The 13,782-nt window shown below is 38.2% G+C and overlaps 1 protein-coding gene across 2 annotated transcripts in view; it reads left to right on the forward strand.

Moving 5' to 3' along the window:
- The window catches only part of LOC141342229 (WD repeat-containing protein 26-like), a 37,837-nt gene extending 34,906 nt beyond the window's left edge, over positions 1–2,931 (forward strand). For both annotated transcript variants that reach the window (XM_073846633.1, XM_073846632.1), the window contains exon 14: positions 947–2,931. In XM_073846633.1, coding sequence (XP_073702734.1) covers positions 947–956 — 10 coding nt within the window. In that variant the 3' untranslated portion in view covers positions 957–2,931. The remainder of the gene's footprint in view (positions 1–946) is intronic.
- Positions 2,932–13,782: the final 10,851 nt, after the last annotated feature.

The following is a 13,782-nucleotide window of genomic DNA, read 5'->3' on the forward strand; positions in this document are numbered from 1 at the left end:
TGTGGGACGGCAATTCTGTAGAATGGCCCATAAACATTCCTAAAGGAACACTCCACTTTTTTTGAAAATAGGCTCATTCTCCAACTCCCCCCGAGTTAATAAGTTGATTTTTGCCGTTCTCCTGTTCTGGCCATATCGCTTTTAGCATAGCTTAGCATAGATCATTGAATCCTATTAGACCAATAGCATCACGTTCAAAAATGTCCAACGAGTTTCCATATTTGTCCTATTTAAAACTTGACTCTTCTGTAGTTATATTGTGTGCTAAGACCGGTGGAAAAGCAAAGCTGCGGTTTTCTAGGCCGATAAGATTAGGAACTACACTTCCGTTCCGGCGTAATAGTCAAGGAAGGTTGCTGCCGTAATATGGCCGAAGCAGGCGGAGTAATATCAGAAATGAGTTCCCAGCTAGTTTAGCATTTGCATATGTGCTGCGTGGTATTACTCCGCCTGCTTCAGCCATATTACAGCAGCAAACTTCCTTGACTATTACGCCGGAATGGAAGTGTAGTTCCTAATCTTAGCCTAGAACATTGAAGCTTTGCATTTCCACCGGTCTTAGTACACGATATAACTACAGAAGAGTCAAGTTTTAAATACAACAAATATCGAAACTCATTGGTTATTTTTGAACGCGATGCTATTGGTCTAATAGGATTCAATGATCTATGCTAAGCTATGTTAAAAGTGATATCGCCAGAACAGGAGAACGGCTGAATGGATTTCAAAACGGTAAAACTCAACTTATTAACTCGGGGGGGGGGGGGAGTTGGAGAATGAGCCTATTTCCAAAAAAAGTGGAGTGTTCCTTTAACAACTCTTTAACTACAACTTTCAAACATGCTTCTGGAATTCATAAGGATTTCATTCAGTTTGAGAAATGAACCCAAACTTGTTTGTAATGTTGTTGTGGTTTTGGTCTGTCTGTGCTTCTGTTCTCCTGTAGAATGCTATAGCATGGACAGTTGATGTTGACTCTGGAGCAGATGTCCACTTTGGAAAATATACAGTGAGACACACTATAGACTTTGTGAATGAAGAACGAGAATTGAAGTAAATCTAACGGCAGATGGATGTTTTTTCCTGGCGGTTTCACATCCCCACCCGCAACGCAGCGGACACATGAAGCCGGCAGCTGCCCTTCACCATCTGACTTCACATCCGTGCGGCGGCAAACGGACACGCTGCACGCCTCGCCGAGGACACGCCCCTCCTCGGCTCAAGCTCCTCCCTCTCTTCCCTACACTGCATTCTGAGTGGACGACTGCCTCCTGAAGCCACACCCACCCAAACACACACACACACACACACACACACACACACACGGACAAGCATCGCTCAGATCGTTATTTATTACGGCTTTAATTTATTATTGTGAATGAATCAAGGCCTCAGGCTTGCTTTGTGTTCTGTACAATATTCACTCGGCGAGGGGACAAAAAAAAAGTGCAAACTCTCGCACGTGTCGGAGAGAGAACAAATCATATCTTTATTTTTCAGCATGAACTTCTTTTAGCCACCTCGTATGCTTGAAAGTAAGTGTCTTCACCAGCAGAGATATAAGATGTTGTTTTCGTTTCCCTCACGACTCTTTTTAAAATGACTGAATTTACAGGCATTTTTTTAACAGACAGATATTCGTTTTGATTCGGAGAGTCCAAAACATGACCCCACTGTTTTTCATTGCTTATGGTACTTTATTCTGAGAGCGGAAAGTGATGGATTGTTAGTCTCGAGATGGAAGACGCATAACAGGACAGGACAATAATAGGTTGTTTTTTGGTAGCGGGGTCAAAGATGAAATAGGCTCGCTAAGATTCACAGCATGCTAATGGCACGCCAATGAGCTGACGTCACGTTCCACATGTAAATACGGGCCTTCGGCGTGCGTACTTTGCCTTCGTTAGGTGTTCGTGACGTGCTTGAGGTCATTTTTGCAGTGAATGTTCAGGCTCTCGGTGCGAGACGAGTGATTTTTGTCACGGTAAGTACGTCAGAACCGACTCCCAAATGTTTCCGAGTTCAGTTTTTCCCTCCACTTTGGTCTCGTTTCTTCTCGTATTATCACATCTTGACTTTTATGTTTTTTTTAACGCTTTTCAGACATGTATTTGATTACTCATCAGCTTTTCTTAGTTTTATTGGCTTTTATTTTGGGTTGATTCATTTGTTTTGCTTTTTCCCTTGTATTATCGTATAACGGACGTCTTGGCAAGTGGCCTCTTAAAAGCTTTTTTCTATTGGTGAATTTCTTATACTTTCGTACCATATGACGCATTAGTACACGCAGGTGTACCCGTAATGATTTAGGTATTCAGAGTGTCAACACTCGCCTACTATGATTTATTCTGTAATTATGTGCTCTTCATATGCATACATATGAAGAATCTATAGATATATAAATATATATATATATATATATACAAATATGTGTGTGTATTTCTTGCCATGTATCCTCCCTTACAAATGTTAACCGTTTCTCACCTGCATCAGGTAAACTCCTTGTACAGGTTATTTGCTCCCTGACCAGCCGAACCTGTTCCGTTAGCGAGGAGTGACGCGCACAAACGAAAAGACAAAACAGGTGCATGCAGAAACACCCTCACACATATGCGAGATCTCACCGAATCGTGGTGTTGTACGTTCTGGTTTATGCAACTGAACTTTCCTTTCCTTCTGAATATTTGTGTTTCATTTCAGTCTTAGTTTGACTTTCTTGTGCTCTGAGGCGGTGTAACTGGCGGGGTGACGCTAACGGTAGCGCCCTGGTGGAGTTCTGGGCTACGACTAAGTTTATTGCAGTCAGGTTCTGAGGATCTGTTTTGCATTTCAGTGTGTCATTATTCTAAGTGATTGTACTATTATGTAATGTTCTGTAGGAGAGGTGTTATGTATACATACTTTCAATAAAGCATTCAGGGTTTTAAACTATCTGGAGTAAGTCCTCACTTGTGTTAGCTAAATGGTTGATCTGAAAGAAATGCTGATTTTGTGCTGAATTTGTGTCATAATTTGATATCAATCCTGAAGACATCAAATAAGAACCTGTTAGATGAACTGGAATGTGTATGACTTTTAAAGGTTTGTTTTTTCAAAATACAGACTGGGAAATACATTTGTTTCAGCATTATGTTAAACTGCTATAAATGAGTTTTTCCCCACATCAATTTACACTCCATACACCGTAATAATGACAAAGCAAAAACCAGATTTGCAAATTTTTAAAATTTATTAAAAATAAAACACTGAAATAAGTACATTGCATAAGTATTCATACCCTTAACTCAGTACATAGTTGAAGCACCTTTACAGCCTCAAGTCTTTTTGGGTCTGATGTGACAAGCTTTGCACATCTGCATTTGGCAATTATCTGCCATTCTTTGCCTCACCTTTTCACCTCAGCTTGGATGGGGGCTGGCAGACATTTTCTAGTGTTCTAGTTGTTCCAATCGTCTTCCATTATGGATAATGCTTCTGTCAACCTTCAATGCAGCAGATTTTTTTCTGAACTCTTCCCTAGATCATTGCCTTAACGCAAGTCTGTCACTGAGCTCTACAGGCAGTTATCTTGACCTCAGGACTTGACTTTTGCATTTTCAGCTGTTAGACCTTTTCTGAGAGGTGTGTGCCTTTCTAAATCATACTCATTCAAATGAATTTGCCAAAGTTTAACTCAACTCGAAATGTAGTAACATCTAGAAGCAATATGAATGCTCCTAAGCTAAATTTCGAGTGTCCCAGAAAAGAATACTATGAATACTTATGCAACAGGATCTTTTCAGTTTTTTATTTCTAATAAATTTGCAAAGTTGTTACAAACCTGTTTTGTGCTTTGTTATTATGGTGTATGAGATGTAGATTGATGTGGGAAAAAAAAGTAATTTAAAGCAGTTTAACATAATGCTGCTACAAAATGTGAAAAAAATTAAGGGGTATGAATACTTTTGCAAGGCACTGTACTATTTAATATTTGTATTATTATTATTTTTTTCAGTTAGTTTAGCCAAAGTGATAAAGCCCGTCCAGACGAAGCCAGAGCTTTCCCTATCCGGTATTTTTTTTTTTTTTTTTTTTTTTTTTTGCCTTGATCTAAAAACTCAATCAGATGTAGTATGCATGCCAGACCAGTATGTGGTGCTGTAATTCTGCTACTAAAAACTGAGATGATGACTTGCGTGCTGTATACAAACCCAACACAAGAAGACAAAAATGGAACAATACATTACACTATTTATTAAGCTGTGTTAATGTTAGTTAAAGAGTTAGTTCACCCAAAAATAAAAATCAGCCCATTGTTTACTCATCCTCCAGGCATCCTAGGTGTATATGACTTCCTTCTCTCAGACAAATTATTATAATTGTTATGGCTCTCCCAAAATTTATCATGGCAGTGGGCGAGTGTTTCTCTTCATCAGTCCGAAACAAGTCCAATAAATCGCATCCATTCATAATAGCTCCAGAAGGTGAATAAAAGTCTCCTGTAGCAAATCAATGCATTTTTGTAAAAAAAATAACTATATTTAAAATGTCAATGTTGCGCATGCGCCGTTTAGAAGTGACGAACGCAGACACGCAGCGGAGAGACCAAAACAAAATAATGACGAATTAGAAGCACAAAATGAGGATTTGTAAAGAAGAATGTTGAAGGATTTTGATATGAACCAAGGGCAGACTGAATTTCCTTTGCTGAAGTAATGAAACTTTATTTACGTAAACAAACGTTGGTTTTCACGAGACTCACAGGCGCATCCACCTGGAACAGCTTCCGTGTATGACAGTTTGCACAAGCTAGATTAAAGTGGTAATTACGTTTTAGATATATTTTTCTTACAAAAACACATCGATTTGCTGAGAGGATCATCTGGCTGCCGCACCGACGTTGCCAATAGACCCTCTACCATGCCCAGGAAGATGCCATACCCCTGGTGGAGTGAGCTATTACTTTAATGCAGGGGTTCTCAACTCTGGCCCATGAGATCCATTTTCCTACAGAGTTCAGCTTTAACTCTAATCAAACACACCTGAACAGCTTCATCAAGGTCTTAAGGATCGTTTGAAAGTTACAGGCAGGTGAGTTTCATCAAGGTTGGTGTGAAACTCTGCAGGAAAATTGATCTTGCTGGCTAGAGTTGAGAACCTCTGCTCTAATGGGACACTGTAGACCCACCAATGTTGCCTATAGACCCTCCACCATGCCCAGGAAGAGGCCATACCCTTAGTGGAGTGGGCTATCACTCTAATGGTATAAATGGCGCTATTCGCGCGTAGTTGGACGCTTGAATATTTAAGTTTATTCGCTTCATTCGTGCGTGACATTTACTTCACAACAGACGCGAATTTGCGTCATGGGAGGGGCTTCTGCCACTCGTCAGCGGGAAAGTAGTTGTAAAATAGGTGAATGAGCTCAATTTGCCAGCTTTAGCTTGCTCGTAGTCTCAATATGTATATATGTAGGTCAAATTGAGTAAAGAGCGTTTTTTAAAACTTACCAGATTGTCTGACCCCTTCACTCACTTTCCTCCAAGCAAGATCCTTTTTATTCCTGTTTCTATAAAAGTACAAAGATGTATCGTACAGCTCCGAGTAACAATAGACAGCAACGGTGATTTTGTCCTCCATTGTTGTTTCGGATTTCTGCCTCCGTCACTACTAGAGCAAGCTCCTGATTGGTTAACGCGGCTCGGATTTTCACCAAAGTTCAGATTTTTTGAAACGCGCGTTTCGCACCGCGGGATGGCTATTCGCATCTTTGCATTGACTTAACATGTAAATCACTTCATTCGCGTCCGGTGTGAACGCACCTTAACGCACGTTTCGTCTGGCCAGAGGAGAACTGGTCCCCTGACTGAGCCTGGTTTCTCCCAAGGTTTTTTTTCTCCATTTCTGTCACCTGTGGAGTTTTGGTTCCTTGCCGCTGTCGCCTCTGGCTTGCTTAGTTGGGGACACTTTCCAGCGATATCATATACTATTGTGATTTCCGGATTTCTAATTGATTGTTTACAATAATGCGTTACTTACACACTATTGTGCTTTTTAAATACTGTGCAGTGCTTTGACACAATCCGTATTGTTAAAAGCGCTATATAAATAAAATAAAAATAAAAAACCTTAATACAGGGGTTCTCAACTCTGGCCCATGAGATCCACTTTCCTGCACATTTCAGCTCCAGCCCTAATTAAACAAACCTGAACAATTCATCAAGGTCATTAGAATCACTAGAAAGTTACAGGCAGGTGAGTTTCATCAAGGTTGGAGCTAAACTCGAAAATAGATCTTGCGGGCTAGAGTTGAGAACCCCTGCTTTAATGGGACACTGTAGACCAGAGGTCTTCAACCCTGTTCCTGGGGACCCACTATCCTGAAGAGTTTAGCTACAACCCTATTCAAACACACCTGAAGTGGCCAATCAAGCTCCTCAAGATTGCTTGAAAATTGCAGGCAGGTGTGCTGAAGCAGGTTGGAAATAAACTTTCTTGTGAGCATAGCCCCAGGGTACTTAAGGTGAAAGGCCGATGTTGCCAATAGACACTCCACCATGCCCAGGAAGACACCATACCCCTAGTGGAGTGGACATCACTCTAATGCAGGGGTTCTCAACTCTGGCCCATGCGTTCCATTCTCCTACAGAGTTTAGCTTTAACCCTAATCAGACACACCTGAACAGATTCATCAACGTCTTTAGAATCCCTAGAAAGTTACAGGCAGGTGAGTTTCATGAAGGTTGGAGGTAAACTCTGCAGTAAAATAGATCTTGCAGGCCAGAGTTGAGAACCCCTGCTTTAATGGGACACTGTAGACTGTAGAGGTGTTCAACCTTGTTCCTGGGGACCCGCTATGCTGAAGAGTTTAGCTACAACCCTGATCAAACACACCTGAAGTGGCCAATCAAGCTCCTCAAGACTGCTTGAAAATTGCAGGCAGGTGTGTTGAAGCAGGTTGGAAATAAACTTTCCTGTGAGCATAGCCTCAGGGTACTCAAGGTTAAAGGCCGTAATGGGTTGCATGGGCTAATATTAGAGCGAAACCACAACTTACCAAGAAACTATGAGGATCAGGTCATGATGCCAGAGTCCTTGTGGCAAAATGCCCTAAGCAGGTCTGACCACCACTGAGGTCATAGGCTGGTTAAGTGGGCAAAATCCGTGCCAGAATGGGCAAAGACAACAAAGCTTTAAAACATGGAAAAGGTAGACTGTGAGGATCATCTGGCTGCTGCACCGATGTTGCCAATGAACACTCTACAATGCTCAGAAAGACGACATACACCTGGTGGGCTATCACTCTAATGTAGGGGTTCTCAACTCTGGCCCGTGAGAGTTGAGAAACACCTGCTCTGATGGGACACTGTAGACCAGAGGTCTTCAACCCTGTTCCTGGGGACCTACTATGCTGAAGAGTTTAGCTACAACCCTGATCAAACACACCTGAAGTGGCCAATCAAGCTCCTCAAGACTGCTTGAAAATTGCAGGCAGGTGTGCTGAAGCAGGTTGGAAATAAACTTTCCAGGAGAGTGGGTCCCCAGGAGCAGGGTTGAAGACCTCTGCTGTAGACCCAAGGAGAAGCTAGTGCTATTGCATCCAATATCGAGCGGGAACATTTTTGCTGTTAGTAAAAGCTTGTTAGTACGGTCTCAAAAAGCTGTTCTGATTGTCGAAACTGCCTAAAGTTACTCCACATACACACTGAGAGCCCGGACTGGGTAGAGAAAATAAGTGCAAACCATGCTTCTCCTTGGAAGCAGGAAGAACGGAGCGAGTAATGACCTATACTCTGAACAGTATAGGTCATTACGTCATTTAAGGTAAGGTGTAGAGCACACCTTACCTTAAAGGCACATAGCAGTCAGTGTACAGGAGCGTAGTTCACTGTGATGGCTACTAAGTATACCTTGGGTGTCAAAGGGGTAAGATCGTTATCCAGGATAGGATAATATTAACCCAGTGTCACAAGATAAAGGGCCCATGTTCTGGACTGTGCACCAAAGAAAATGGAGTACTTAAGGGGAGACACTGCAGGTGAATAGGGTAAAAAAAATTAACTAATAGTTATTATTTACCCAGTTGATTGATTACATTCATAATTGCAAACATTTTTTGTATTGCAAGTTTTCTAAAATGTTAGGTTTAAATATGCAAATGAGGCATTATTTAATGAAATATGAACTAATTTTCATACAGTTCTAGTACAAAAATCTAAACACTGGATGAAGTCAGTTTCAAAATTCTTGTTTAATTTTTTTGACATTAGAGTCAAAAGTATTTACAGAGGGGATTTGGGGTATCTCATTTCATCACGACAGTTCAGAAAAAACTTAGATCATACAAGAAACACTATTTTTGGCATTTTTGGGGAAATAAAATGTATAAAATCAAGCAAATCATATATGAACAAATCTGTCTGTATAAAACCTTCAGGATATAGACAAGAATAAAAATGTCAAGTTTGGTGTGTGTAAGTGTTACTGAAGTGGAGATTTATGTCTCAGTGTAGAAGAAAAAACTCATTTTGAGAAAACGGCTTTTAAAAATATGTATTGTAATTGAGATCTATTGACACAAATAGATAAAATGCTACAAAAGAAACACTTAACAGTGTTTTTTGGATGTTTTCTTTCCACTAGTCTGAAAAAACACTTCATGAAAAACCAAAAAGCCCAAAATCTCAAATTTGACAGGTGCATGAAAAAACACTGTTTTTGCCTGCAGTGTAGCAGGCCTAGTGGTGTCTAGTAGACAGGGCTCTGGCCTCTGAAATAGTGTTCATGACCCTCAGGAAGCTGCTGAGGCTCCAGTTAGGGAACCATAGATGAAGGCTTGGGTTTGGGGTGCCAAATTGTTTCCTTTGCCTGGGAAAAGAGATCTTTTTTTAGTGTAAATCAGCCAAGGAGCTGCTGACAACAGCTGTACCATCTCAGGAGACCATGACTGGTTCCACTACAGGAACTGGGAAAAAGGCATAGAGAAGCAAACTGGGCCACTCGTGGACATATGCATCCTTTCCTTCAGAGAAAAATATTGGACAGTGAGAGTCTTCTGAGGTGAAGAGGTCTACCTATGTCCTGAAGACACTCCAGATAATCTCAGATTAGGGGCTATCTGGATATGAAAGTATGCACCTTTCAGATTCACTGACAAAAGCCAATCCCCTGGGCAAATTTGCAAGTGGTTTTGTTTCAAGGTTAACGTCCTGAGCAGTCAGGATCCTGACATTAGGGCACGGTTCAGCTGTTTAATGTTGAGGATGGGCCTGAGGCCACCAAATGGAGCGAGTAACCTGTTTTGACTGTTTCCAAGACCCACTTTGACACACCCAGAATGGCTTCCCAAGCCTGGCTTCGTGTGACGAGGAGTTAAAATGGTTTGAGTGGCAGGTCACTGCACGGGGCCGATACTTGTGCTGTTGTGAAGAGAAGTGCTCTTTTCGCAAAGGTATTTATTTGATTCTCAATAACAGCAGTGGGTTGCATGGGTGTGCACTCATAGAATGGGGCAAACCCCAGCATCAAATCCACCAGGGTCAAACAGGCCTGTGGGTAATACAGGGGAGTCATGGAAAGCTGCCATGTCAGTGTCTTTGATCTCCATTACATTCAGCTAGAGGTGAAGCTCAAGAACCACCAGGTTACCATTAGTTCTGATGAAATGGCATTTAGCCAGATGGCTCCACCTGCTTTGGAAGGCTGAAAATGCCATTTGTTCGTGCAGCTGCACAAACATGATTCAGTCAGGCTTCAGTATTTTGGAGTTCCCCCAAAGTGCCAGTTTAACAAATGCAATGCAAGCTTATTTTAAAAAAAAAAAAAAAAAAAAAAAAAACTGTCTGAATAAAAATGAATTGAACACTAATAAAACATAAAAATGACAAAAAAAAAAAAAAACATTACTAGAACTTTAAAACTGAAATTAAAACAGAATATATAAAAATATTTAAATGTCAATTAAAACTAAAAATATTACTTAAAACTGTATCAAATTTAAAACTGAATTAAAAATTAATGTTTATAAACAGTTGAGGTCAAAAGTTTACATACACCTTGCAGAATCTGCAAAATGTTAATTATTTTGCCAAAATAAGAGGGATCATGCAACATGCATGTTATTTTTTATTTAGTACTGACCTGAATAAGATATTTTACATAGAAGACATTTACATATAGTCCACAAGAGAAAATAATAGCTGAATTTATAAAAATGACCCTGTCCAAAAGTTTACATACACTTGATTCTTAATACTGTGTTGTTACCTGAATGATCCTTTTTTTGTTGTTGTTATTTAGTGATAGTTATAAACTGCTCGCTGTTCTTCAGAAAAACCCTTCAGGTACCACTAATTTTGTTTTTCAGCATTTTTGTGTATTTGAACCCTTTCCAACAATGACTGATTTTGAGATCCATCTTTTCACACTGAGGACAACTGAGGGACTCATATGCAACTATTACAGAAGGTTCAAACACTCACTGATGCTCCAGAAGGAAAAAAGATGCATTGAGAGCCGAGGAGTGAAAACCTTTTGAATTTGAAGATCAGAGTAAATGTAACTTATTTTGGGAAACATGTATCTTCTGTAGCTTCTGAAGGGCAGTACTAAATGAAAAAAATATATTTAGGCAAAATATGAAAAATGTACACCAAAAGTTTTCACCCCCTGATTTTAATGCATCGTTTTTCCTTCTGGAGCATCAGTGAGTGTTTGAACCTTCTGTAATAGTTGCATATGAGTCTCTTAGTTGTCCTCAGTGTGAAAAGATGGATCTCAAAATCATACAGTCGTTGTTGGAAAGGGTTCAAATACACAAAAATGCTGCAAAACAAAGAATTTGTGGGACCTGAAGGATTTTTCTGAAGAACAGCAGACAGTTGAACAGTTCAGGATAAACAAGAGACTCAACAACAACATTCAGGTAAGAACTCAGTATTAAAAGTGTACTGTATGTTTACTTTTAAACAGGGTAATATTTTCTCTTGTGGACTGTATGTAAATGCTTTCATGTGAAATATCTTATTCAGGTCAGTACTTAATAAACAATAACATGCATTTTGTATGATCATTTAAGTTTTCCATTTTCTCTGAAGAAATCAAAATGTAGTTTTAGAACAAAACCGGATTGCAAAGCATAATGTGCATTTAATTGAACAAATGAATTGTGAAAACATGCCATTTATGATCATCCTTTTATTTAATAAACCCCACAAATGCAAATATTCAAAAAAACTAAACAAAACAGATCTCACATGCTTACAAACCAGACAAACCCTCTCAAATGATGAGACACGAAGAGCTATTGAACAGGGCTTTCAACGCAGAACACTGACTGATAAAACTCAATGAAGATCATGTGACGCTGCGTAGTGTTTGAACAAAACCCCACCCGCTTACCCAGCATTCATTAAGCTCAACAAAGGTAAAAACTCAAGAGAAGAGTATTTTGTGTAAAGTGAATAACACCTGTTTTTAAGGACCATTTAGATTTCTATATGTTTTCATGGCAATTGATTTTAAATTAACAGGCAGCACAGCAAATACTTTGAGATGTTAATACAAAACAGATTTTGTATTAACTGAAAAACAATACCCACAAGTAAAACATCCAGATGTGCAATGGTAATGAAAATTACGGATGAGAAATGTGCTTCATTTTGGTTCTAAACATTGCCATTTGATCAAATTCTGACACGCTCTTGAACATAAAAAGCAGTAGACACAAAACCAATGATATCTGCTCAAAAACAAGCCATTGAAATGTCATTAGCAGGAAGTTGATCAAACGGCTCAGATGTGATTCAGAGAGGCTGTGATCAACACATTAGCGCTTGTTCTGGTTATTCTAGAGCTCCTTTGAGTCACGAGCCGTTCGGCTGTAAACAAGTTCACATACAGAGACGACGCTTCCAGCGACAGGAAGTTTACAAAAGCATGCAAGTGGATGAAGAAAATCAAGAACATGTCCAGCTCATCAAATGAAAAATGATGCATACATTTCTAAGCATTAAGAGTTATTGCACTCACATTTATATGACAGTTAAGCACATTTTGATTCCAAATTGTCATTATATTTATAAAAAAAAAAAACATTTAAATTGAAAAAATGCAAATGGTACTATTTGTGCATCACAGTAAGTTCTATTTTAAAACAAAACAAGCATGGAGTGTAATAAGAATTATAATAAAAAAGGTTCATTCCAATAATGACACAGTGCAGGTTAAAATGTGCTTCAATTGGCAAAAATTGTGGTTCTAAAACAGGCTTTATGTAAAATTTTACTTTTTTGGTTTTGGGGGTGAACGTATGAAATTTTGTTTCTGCCGCAGGATAAAAATAAATGAAAATGGTAATTGCTTTATATCTCAGAATTCTGACTCATAAATCTGTATCTTGCAATTCTGAGAAAACAAATAAGTCAGAATTGTTAGATATAAACTTTTTAATAAAATTTTTATTTTTTAAGTTTGCATGGCATAATTCTGAAACTAAATCTGAATAAATGTTACAATTCAATTTTTTTTTTTAAATCGGAATTGCAAGTTTATATTTTATATTGTGAGTTTTTATCTCACAATTCAGAACTTGCTTACAAAAAAAACAAAAGTCTGAATCGTCCGATATGAATTCTGAGGGGAAAAAGTCATAATTATGAGATATAAACAATTCTGAGAGAAAAAAACAAAAACAATTGTGAGCTATAAACTCTGAATTCTGCAATTGCACATTTATTTTTATTTTTTAAGATAATTCTGAAACAAAATCTAAATAAATCTTGCAATTCATACTTTTTTTTAATCAGAATTGCAAGTTTTTAATCTCACAATTGAAACTGAATCGTATGATATGAATTTTGAGTGGAAAAAGTCATAATTATGAGATAAACTCAAAATGACAAAATATATTCACACTTTGTTTCTCACAACTCTGAGAAAGAACTGAATTGTGAGATTTATATTCAAGTTCTCGAATTTTGCGATTCTAAAACAAAATCGTAATCTCAAAATTCTGACTTTCTTTCTCAGAACTGAGTTTATTCTCAAAATTCAGAACTAAAGCATGGAGTCTAATAAGAATGATGAAAAAGGCTCATTACAGTTATAACAGTGCAGGTTAAAATGTGCTTAATGGTCATAAAAATAATCATAATGCCAAAAATTGTGGTCCTAAAACAGGCTTTATGTAAAACTTGTTAAAACAGGATAAAAATAAATGAAAATGGTAATTGCAACTTTTTGTTTTGAGTTTATATCGCATAATTCTGACTCATAAATCTGTATCTTGCAATTCTGAGAAAACAAATAAGTCAGGTTGTTAGATATCAACTCTAAATTCTGCAATTGCACATTTATTTTTTACGTTTGTATGGCATAATTCTGAAACAAAATCTAAATCAATCTTAGCAATTCATACTTTTTTTCTTAAAAATCAAAATTGCATGTTTGAGTTTTTACCTCACAATTCAGAACTGACTTCCAAAGAAACAAAAGTCTAAATCTTATGATATGAATTCTGAGGGAGGAAAAAAGTCATAATTATGAGATACTCAGAACTACAAAAAATAATTAAAAAACTCTGAGAAAAACTGAATTGTGAGATTTAAACTCAAGTCCTGAAGTTTGGAATCTTGCGATTCTAAAACAAAATCATAATATCTCTCAAAATTCTGACTTCCTTCTCAGAACTGAGTGTATATGTCAAAATTCAGAACTTCAATAAATAAAGTCTGAACTAAAGCATGGAGTCTCATAAGAATGATGAAAAAGGCTCATTACGGTTATAACAGTGCAGGTTAAAAT

The sequence above is a fragment of the Garra rufa genome, chromosome 9 (assembly GCF_049309525.1).
Source record: "Garra rufa chromosome 9, GarRuf1.0, whole genome shotgun sequence".
NCBI lineage: Eukaryota > Metazoa > Chordata > Actinopteri > Cypriniformes > Cyprinidae > Garra > Garra rufa.